At 46.9% G+C, this 10,378-nt stretch overlaps 1 protein-coding gene across 1 annotated transcript in view; it reads right to left on the bottom strand.

Moving 5' to 3' along the window:
- Window positions 1-10,378, bottom strand: part of tut7 (terminal uridylyl transferase 7) — a 58,849-nt gene continuing 48,471 nt past the window's right edge. Inside the window, 4 exon segments of the mRNA XM_024139381.2 lie at window positions 1-1,180; window positions 1,329-1,387; window positions 1,789-2,027; window positions 8,933-9,048. Of these exon segments, the coding sequence (XP_023995149.2) occupies window positions 1,341-1,387; window positions 1,789-2,027; window positions 8,933-9,048 (402 nt within the window). The 3' untranslated portion in view covers window positions 1-1,180; window positions 1,329-1,340.

Genomic DNA, 10,378 nt, shown 5'->3' with positions numbered 1-10,378 from the left:
TTTCTTTTCTTTTTGTAAAGAAAGTTTATTTATAAAGCAGGTCTCAGAACACTAGCATCCCAGACCAGAGTGGACAGAATCTGACATTACAGCTACCAGGCCCACCAATCAGAGGCACCGTGGCCACAAAAAGGCAACATAAAAACAAAAATCATTTTTCCGGTTTTCCCCCTTACCGCTCCCTGCACCCCAAACCCKAAACCAACCCTCAACCCAAAACCCCTGTGTAGATGATAAAGGACACGTGGTTCGGTATATAAGCAATATGGTGTCACACCCTCCCCTCTGATAGACTAGGTTGTCATTTAATGTTTTACCATAGTGCTTATATCTATCCAGTCCTCTCAGATCTACACACATGGGGGTTGGCTACTAGTAACCCAATACAGAGACATATATTCTGCACCTGTTTAGAGGGAGCAGGCAGAAGCAGAATGGAATTCATCTTTAGCTAGCTACCATGTTTGGAGACTCTGGGCATGGAGGAGACAATTTAATACCAACTGTCCATTATTATCTAAAGAACRCATCTGTTTCAGGGCCGTTCCTCCACCTCTGAATACAGATTCACCCCTTTTCACACACGTACAGAGATGAGCAGACAGTCACACAGCCCGGCTCAAACTGGATTTGACAAAGTGGAAGAGAGGGGCYTTTGGGAGGACGTCATTGCACGAGACAAATCTAACAAATAAATCACTTTTAAAATAACATTAAAAAAATAAAAATCAACTTAAGAGAGGAGCATGCAAAATGGCTTTTTAGTTAAAACACAATACAACGCTTTAAAAAGTTCCTCTGAGGCAGGAGGGGTAGTTAAAACATAAAAACCCTCTCTATGTCCCAAATGGCACCCTAATCTCCTATATAGTGCACTACTTATGACCAGGGCTCTGGTCAAACGTAAAGCCCMGGTCCTAACTAGTCTAATATATAGGAGATTAGGGTGCCATTTGGGAGACAGGCTCTCAGGCTCTGCCACCATCCACTGGGGTTCCATGTCAGGGTTCTGAGTTCCGGGTGTTCTAGGTTCAGGCTGGTGGACTGCAGGTCAGACCTCAGAGGGAGTAGAGTAGAACCCGGAGGTTTGGGGCTAGAGCTGCCTCTCTCTCCCCATCTCCTCAGTCCACTGGGCTCCTTCTGGGACCAGACAGACCCATGTGTCTGCTGGCTAGACTGCCTGGAACACATGTGGACGCAATATAGCAGGGATGAGATGCACGGACGCTTAAGGAAGGTAACAAACACAATGCTGTAAACCGACTGAAACATTGACATTTATTTAGACACATTTCTGTGAAATTATAGTAAAATAATTGGACAATGACCTGCTTGTGGACTCAATCATATTTTGTTGCTTCTTTTTTTTCTCCTGTTGAGTTGAGTCCTGGACAAATAAACACACTAGGATTAGACCAGGTTGAGGTGAGTCCTGGACAAATAAACACATTAGGATTAGACCAGGGTCTTGAGGTTGAGTCCTGGATCAAATAAACACACTAGGATTTAGACCAGGGTTGAGGTGAGTCCTGGACAATAAACACACTAGATTAGACCAGGTTGAGGTGAGTCCTGGACAAATAAACACACTAGGATTAGAACCAGGTTGAGGTGAGTCCTGGACAAATAAAACACACTAGGATTAGAACCAGGTTGAGTTGAGTCCTGGACAAATAAAACACACTAGATTAATGACCAGTGTTGAGGTGAGTCCTGGACAAATAAACACACTAGGATTAGACCAGGCGTGTGAGTGCATGTCAATGTTTGTGCGAGTATTCATCATACCTGTTTTTCTCGCTCTCAAATTCCTCATGTGGTTAGAAGAGGGAGATGAAGAGAAGGCACCAGCAGGTCCTCTGTACTGGGGGCAGTCTTTCTTGATGTGGGCGTGGCTTCCACACAGGAAGCAGCACCGTTTCTCTTCCGGTCTTCTCCAATATTCACCCTGACGATGTTCCCTGCCCCCCTCCGCCCAGTCCCTCCTTCCCTCCGCTCGGTCCTCCTGCTCACGACGCTGCCGAGACCTGGAGGAGGAGATTAACGCACACACGCGCTAACGGTTTTGACTTGACTCCTGAGTTCAGTTAGGGGGTGACAGAAAGGTCATGCCTACCAGAGAAATGTTGGATTTCTCCTTTCCTGTTATGTCTAGACCAATATAAAGGAGTCGTGGAATATAAACTTTTCATAAACCCTTAAACGTTCAAATAAATAACTCCAAAACAATGGTGTTCTTTTTGTATTATCATACAAACGATATCAGTCACAAAATAATAAGAACTTAAGTTTCTCAGGAAAAGTCCTGTACCTCAGGCATTAAAATACAGTCCGGCCCAGATTTTTTTTCACGTGAACCTATTTGACCTCATGAGCACGCAATGTTCATCAATAAACACAAAACCAGGCCCACACAAACCATAAAACACTTGTTCCACACATCAATACAAATGATTAGGATTCACAATACATTATTCCCCAACAACTCCCACAGAGCAGATTTAAAAAAAATCCAATCCGACAACAGAACTCCAGCAGAGAAAGGAGATTTGCCTGTTATTGTAATCTGTTTATTTATTTATCATTGTAACCTGTTTAGGAATGTTTTCGGCGTTATCGCTTTCTTGAGGTATGGCTACAGCGCGCTTTTAAAAACCAAACAAAAAAAGGGATGAASKAGCTTCAGAGCTGAGGGTTTGAAAACTTCCTCTCGCACGCTTGAAACACTGTTTCCCATGAACAGCACCTGTGGAACGGTCGTTAAGACACAGCTTACAGACGGTAGGCAATTAAGGTTCACAGTTATGAAAACTTACTTTCTACTGACTCTGGAAAAACACCAAAAGAAAAATGCCCTGGGTCCCTGCTCATCTGCGTGAACGTGCCTTAGGCATGCTGCAAGGAGGCATGAGGACTGCAGATGTGGCCAGGGCAATAAATTGCAATGTTCGTACTGTGAGACGCCTAAGACAGCGCTACGGCGAGACCGGACGGACAGCTGATTGTCCTCGCAGTGGCAGACCACGTGTAACAACACCTGCACAGGATCGGTACATCCGAACACCACACCTGCGGGACAGGTACAGGATGGTGACAAACTGCTGGGAGTTTAACGGAGCTGGAAGCACATCCTCATCAGTGCTCAGAATGTCGCAATAGGTGAGAGGCTGCATGAGGGCTTGTAGGCGCTGTTGTAAGGCAGGTCCTCACCAGACATACCGGGCAACAACGTCCCCTATGGGCACAAACCCAGGATTGGCTAAAAGTGCTCTTCACTGAGAGTCGTGGTTTGTCTCACCAGGGGTGATGGTCAGTTCGCGTTTATCGTCGAAGGAATGGCGGTAACACTGAGGCTGTACTCTGGAGCGGGATTGATGTTGGATGGTGGAGGGTCCGTCATGGTCTGGGGGGTGTGTCACAGCATCATCGGACTGAGCTTGTTGTCATTGCAGGCAATCGCAACGCTGTGCGTTACAGGGAAGACATCCTCCTCCCTCATGTGGTACCCTTCCTGCAGGTCATCCTGACATGACCCTCAGCATGACAATGCCACCAGCCATGCTGCTCATTTCTGTGCGTGATTCCTGCAAGACAGGAATGTCAGTGTTCTGCCATGGCAGCGAAGAGCCGGATCTCAATCCCATTGAGAGTCTGGGACTGTTGGATCGGAGGTGAGGGCTTGGGCCATTCCCCCAGAAATGTCCGGGAACTTGCAGGTGCCTTGGTGGAAGAGTGGGGTAACATACTCACAGCAAAGAACTGGCACATCTGGTGCACTCCATGAGGAGGAGATGCACTGCAGTACTTAATGCATGCTGGTGGACCAGTACTGTTTACTTTTGACCCCCCCCCCTTTTTTGTTCAGGGACACATTATTCCATTTTGTTAGTCACATGTCTGTGGAACTTGTTCAGTTTATGTCTCAGTGTTTGAATCTTATTTTATACAAATACTTGTTAAGGTTGCTGAAAATAAATTCAGTTTGACAGTGAGAGGACGTTTCTTTTATGCTTAGTTTTTTCAGGTTGAGATTTGGGAGTACATTAGAGCTCATCAGCAGGAGCTTCTGGCCACCTATCCGTAGATCAGAAATTCGCTCCTTTCCTCGTTGAGTGGTTTCTGCCACCAGGGAGAAGTTGACAACAAACCATGGTACCATCCTGCCATCCCAAGGAACCATTGAATTGCCTTGAGGGGGTTGGACAGGAAGTATTGTATAGCCTTGGTCTTTTTCAGGATCCACATGGATGCTGTCAGAGGACAAATATGGCCCAGGAACTTCAGGGAGGTTTGGCAGAAGTTGCTCTTCTCATGTTCACTGTCAGACCAGCTGACAGTGGATATTGAAGTGTTCCCTTTGAGCTCACCCAACGTAGGTCCAGCCAAGGTATGTCACACAACGGTAGGTCCACCCAACGTAGGTCCACCCAACGTAGGTCCACCCAACGTAGGTATCCACCCAACGGTATCCACCCACGGTAGGTCCACCAAGTAGTCCACCAACGTAGGTCCACCCAACGGGTCCACCAAACGTAGTCCACCCAACGAGTCCACCAACGTAGGTCCACCCAACGTAGGTCCACCCAACGTAGGTCCACCAATCGTAGGTCCATCCAAGTGGTAACCAGTCACAAAAGTTCACCAGTCATAACGTTACCACCTAAGTGTCGCACCTAACGTAGTCACTACAGTAGTCACCCAAGTAGTACAGTACTAACTGTCCACCAGTCCAACTAACGTGTCCACCTAAGTGTCCCTACGTAGTCACCTAGTGTCCACCCAAAGTAGTCCACCAGTCACTAACGTGTCACCATACCTAAAGAGTCCACCAGTCCACCTAACTGTCACTACAGTAGTCAACGTAAACGTATGGTCCACCTAAACGTAAGGTCATAATAAACGTAGGTCAGCTAAACGTAGGTCCACCAAACGTAGGGTTCAACGTCGGGTTCCACCTAGCGTAGTCTCCATCAGTCTTTGGAAAGTGGCAGGCACATTTGTTTTATCCAAAAGGCTGTGAAGGAAAACAGGCCCTCAGCACAGACAAAAGCAGTGTTGTCCATCCTGGTCCATCTCAACCTGCCAATAGCCACTATTGAGGTCAAGGTTAGTGAACACAACATTGCCAGACAATGACTCCAGGATCTCGTGGATGGTGGGAAGAGGATAGGCATCAGTCTGGGAAACATTGTTGGTCTTCCTATAGTCCACACAACATCTAAGACCACCAATCTTTATTGGGAATGAGGTCGACAAGAGATGAAGAACATTCAATTATATCAACATATCATTAAATGAGTCCCCTTTTGGATGATGTGCCTTGCTGGGGACAAACAATATGGCTTCTGCTGGATAGGCATTTCCTGTGTAAGGAGTATCTTGTGCTTCAGCAGGCTGCTGCATCCATCATTAACTACAATGACCATAATCCATTGCGTGTCTACTTGTCCAGTCTGTGTTTCCTTTATGCCTGCTACAGAAGAGGCAGCTGGGATATAGAGAGCAGCAACCAGGGTATCTCTACCTGAAAATACATGATCTAAGTGATTGATAGTTGGTATTCAGCAGTCATAAAAGTATGCTTTATTTACTTAGAAGAACTACTAAAATAGTGATGTTGTCAGACAGTATATACAGCAGCTTGATAGAGATGAGATGGAATGATCACAGTGCTAGCTGTGCCACCAGAGATTCTTGGTTCGAGCCCAGGCTCTGTCGCAGCCGGCCACGACCGGGAGACCCATGGGGCGYRGRACAATTGGCCCAGCYTRGTCCGGGTTAGGGYGGGTTTGGCCGGCAGGGATATACTTGTCTCATCGCGCACTAGAGACTCCAGTGGCGGGCCGGGCGCAGTGCACGCTGACCAGGTGTACGGTGTTTCCTCCGACAGATTGCTGCGGCTGGCTTCCGGGTTGGATGTGCATTGTGTCAAGAAGCAGTGCGGTTGAGTTGCGTTTCCCAGGACGCATGGCTCTCGACCTTCGCCTCTCCCGAGTCCGTACGGGAGTTGCAGCGATGAGACAAGACTGTAACTACTACTAATTGGATACCACGAAATTGGGGAGAAAAAATTTAAGTAAAGTAACGTGAATAACTGATGGTTAATGAGTGATCAGCAGTAATGGTCCGTCACTACCATCATGAGACTTTAATTCATTGTTTTATTCTGTGTTACAGCATTCAAACCAAATAATCTAAACCYAAATCGAAAACCGTGATTATTWAAAAAAAAATATCGAACCGACTTCAAAAAGCAGGCTTCATGTTGTATTGTGGACCTTACACCTCGTTCCACAGCTTCTCATTGAGCAACAGATGACCCCGGTGTCCAGGATGGAACTTCCTGTCCCAGGGCCTATAGACAACAGTAACACCAGCCGGTGTGGTTTTGGCTGAAAGGAAGGGGATGTTGATGGGTGGGGCTAGGCAGTGAGACTGTTGGGATTTCAGCTCTGGACAGAGCAGGGGGGTCCCAGAGCAGGGGGGTCCCAGAGCCGAGAGGGTCCAGAGCGAGAGGGTCCCAGACGAGAGGGTCCCAGAGCGGAGGGGTCCCAGAGCCGGAGAAGGGGAGGTCGAGAGGGGTTCCAGAGACAGGGGGGGTCCCAGACAGGGGGGTCCCGAGCAGGGGTAGGTCCGAGCAGGGGGGTCCCAGAGCGAGGGGTTCCAGAAGGTCAGAGGCGATTCCAGGAGCGGGAGGTCCCAGAGCAGAGGTCCCGAGCAGGAGGTCCAGCAAGAGCAGGAGGGTCCAGACAGGGGGGTCCCAGAGCAGGGGGTCCCAGAGCAGGAGCGGTCCAGAGCGGAGGGTCCCAGAGCGGGAGGCCCAGAGCAGGGGGTCCCAGAGACGGACGGTGTTCTTATGATGGGAGTTAGAGGTGTTGGCATGTTGTGGTTTACTTGATACGGATTTGGATATGCGACTGGGGATGTCCTCTCTGCAACATCAACAGAACACCTGAGGATCTAGACTGAGACTGTGGCTGATGGCTGACTGTGGCACACTGCCCTAACCATCTGGACAAGAGGAATACCTATGTGAGAATGCTGTCATCGACTACAGCTCAGCATTTAACACCATAGTACCCTCCAAACCCTGGTCCACACCCGCCCTGTGCAACTGGGTCCTGGACTTCCTGACGGGCCGCCCCAGGTGGAGGAGGTAGGTACAACATCTCCACCCGCTGACTCAACACTGGGGCCCCACAAGGGTGCGTTCGAGCCCTCTCCTGTACTCCCTGTTCACCCACGACTGCGTGGCCATGTACGCCTCCAACTCAATCATCAAGATTGCAGACGACACACAGTGGTAGGCTTGATTACCAACAACGACGAGATTGCCTACAGGGAGGAGGTGAGGGCCTCGGAGATGACAAACGTCACAAAACAAAGGATGATGTGGACTTCAGGAAACAGCAGAGGGAGCACCCCTCTCCACACTCGACGGGACAGTAGTGGAGAGGTAGTAAGTTTTAAGTTCCTCGCGTACACATCACAGAAAACTGAATTGGTCCACCCACACAGACAGCGTTGTGAAGAAGGCGCATCGAGAGCCTTCAACCTCAGGAGGCTGAAGAATTTGGCTTGTCACCCAAAAGCACTCACAAATTTTCTACAGAGCACAATCGAGAGCATCCTGTCGGGCTGTATCACGCCTGGTACGGCAACTGCTCCGCCCACATCCGCAAGGCTCTCCAGAGGGTAGTGAGGTCTGCACAACGCATCACCGGGGGCAAACTACTCTGCTCTCCAGGAACACTACACCACCCGATGTCACAGAAGGCCATAAAGACCATCAAGGACATCAACCACCCGAGCCTCTGCCTGTCACCCGCTATCATCCAGAAGCGGTCAGTACAGGTGCATCAAAGCAGGGACCGAGAGACTGAAAACAGCGTTCTATTCTCAAGGATCAGATCTGTAAACAGCCACCACTAACATTTAGTGGCCGCTGCCAACATACTGACTCAACTCCAGCTCACTTAATATGGAAATTATCAAAAATGTATCACTGAGCGACTTTAAACAATCCACTTAATATAATGTTAGATTACCCTACATTTACTCATCTCATATGTATATGTATATACTGTACTCTATATCATCTCGCATCTTGCCATCTTTATGTAATACATGTATCACTAGCCACTTTAAAACAATGCACTTTTATGTTTACATACCCTAGCTCACCTCTCATAGTCATATACTGTACTCTATAGCCACGTCTACTGGCAGTCTTGCATAATGGGATTCGTGTCGCCATCGCTCATTCATATATCTTTATGTACATATTCTTTATCCCTTTACACTTGTGTGTATAAGGTAGTTGTTGTGAAATTGTTAGGTTAGATTACTTGTTGGTTATTACTGCATTGTCGGAACTAGAAGCACAAGCATTTCGCCAACACTCGCATTAACATCTACTAACCATGTGTATGTGACCAATAAAATTTGATTTGTTCTGGCTGGGTGACTGGCTGTGGTTGATAGTCTGGCTGCTGTCTAACCAGTCTAACCAGTCCATCGCCAGCGGTGACTCTTTCTCTGAGTTGGATTGGCTAGTAGAGGGTTGATGTTTTTCAAGATCAACTTAATGACTTGTTCCTTCTCAATGCAAGGTTTCCACCATCTGCACAAGGTGTGGTAACTGTATGCAAAGTCTTAGATACGCTCTCCTTGCACTGGATTCTTGACTGTCTGCCAGCTCAAGGTACGAACAACCATCAGAGCGGAGGGTTTTAAAACTTCCTGTCTCGCGCCACCATTTTGATGCAGCTGATACTGGCTATTTACATGGAAATTAAATGGGAATCGCAGCGCTGGGAGGAGATGCACAGAGATGGTTCTGCCATAGATTTCATGGCTGTCACAACAAACACACACGGGTATACAGTACATGCTTACACAACACACACACACACACACACACACTCCTTACTTCCTGCGCATGGGACAGTCTTTCATGAAGTGTCCGATCTTGCCACATATCCTGCAGCAGCGGTCGTTAGGAGCCAGCTGTCCCTCTGTCAGCACCTCGGGGTCAAAGAAGAACTCCTGAGAGGAATAACCACAAATTACTGTTATATATTATTATAATACATCACCATTATATACTGCTACTACTAGTACTCCTGAGGAACATAKACACRACCGTTCAAAAGTTTGGTGTCACTTAGAAATGTCCTTGTTTTTTAAAGAAAAGCTAATTTTTTTGTCCATTAAAATGACATGAAATTGATCAGAAATACAGTGTAAACATTGTTAATGTTGTAAATGACTATTGTAGCTGGAAACGGCAGATTTMTTTATGGAATATCTACAGTTGAAGTCGGAAGTTTACATAGACTTAGGTTGGAGTCACTAAAACTCGTTTTTCAACCACTCCACAAATTTGTTGTTAACAAACTATAGTTTTGGCAAGTCGGAGTCGGTTAGGACATCTACTTTGTGCATGACACAAGTAATTTTTCCAACAACTGTTTACAGACAGATTATTTCACTTATAATTCACTGTATCACAATTCCAGTGGGTCAGAAGTTTACATACACTAAGTTGACTGTGCCTTTAAACAGCTTGGAAAATTCCAGAAAATTATGTCATGGCTTTAGAAGCTTCTGATAGGCTAATTGACATCATTTGAGTCAATTGGAGGTGTACCTGTCATGATTTCAAGGCCTACCTTCAAACTCAGTGCCTCTTTAATTGACATCATGGGAAAATCAAAAGAATCAGCCAAGAACTCAGAAAACAATTGTAGACCTCCACAAGTCTGGTTTATCCTCGGGAACAATTTCCAAACGCCTGAAGGTACCACGTTCATCTGTCAAACAATAGTACGCAATTATAAATCAATGGGACACGCAGCCGTCATACCGCTCAGGAAGGAGACACGTTCTGTCTCCTAGAGATGAACATACTTTGGTGCGAAAAGTGCAAATCAATCCCAGAAACAACAGCAAAGGACCTTGTGAAGATGCTGGAGGAAACAGGTACAAAAGTATCTATATCCACAGTAAAACGAGTCCTATATGGACATAACCTGAAGGCGCTCAGCAAGGAAGAAGCCACTGCTCAAAACCGCCATAAAAAAGCCAGACTACGGTTTGCAACTGCACATGGGGACAAAGATCCTACTTTTTGGAGAAATGTCTGATGAAGTCTGATGAAAAAAATAGAACTGTTTGGCCATAATGACCATCGTTATGTTTGGAGGGAAAAGGGGGACGTTGGGAAGCCGAAGAAACCATCCAACTGTGAAGCACGGGGGTGGCAGCATCATGTTGTGGGGATGCTTTGCTGCAGGAGGGACTGGTGCACTTCACAAAATTGATGGCATGATGAGGAAGGAAAATTATGTGGATATATTGAAGCAACATCTCAAGA

Source organism: Salvelinus sp. IW2-2015, unplaced genomic scaffold (genome assembly GCF_002910315.2).
Source record: "Salvelinus sp. IW2-2015 unplaced genomic scaffold, ASM291031v2 Un_scaffold1789, whole genome shotgun sequence".
NCBI classification, from domain to species: domain Eukaryota; kingdom Metazoa; phylum Chordata; class Actinopteri; order Salmoniformes; family Salmonidae; genus Salvelinus; species Salvelinus sp. IW2-2015.
Note: the sequence above shows the minus strand (reverse complement) of the source record. Positions and strands in the feature narration are given on the sequence as shown.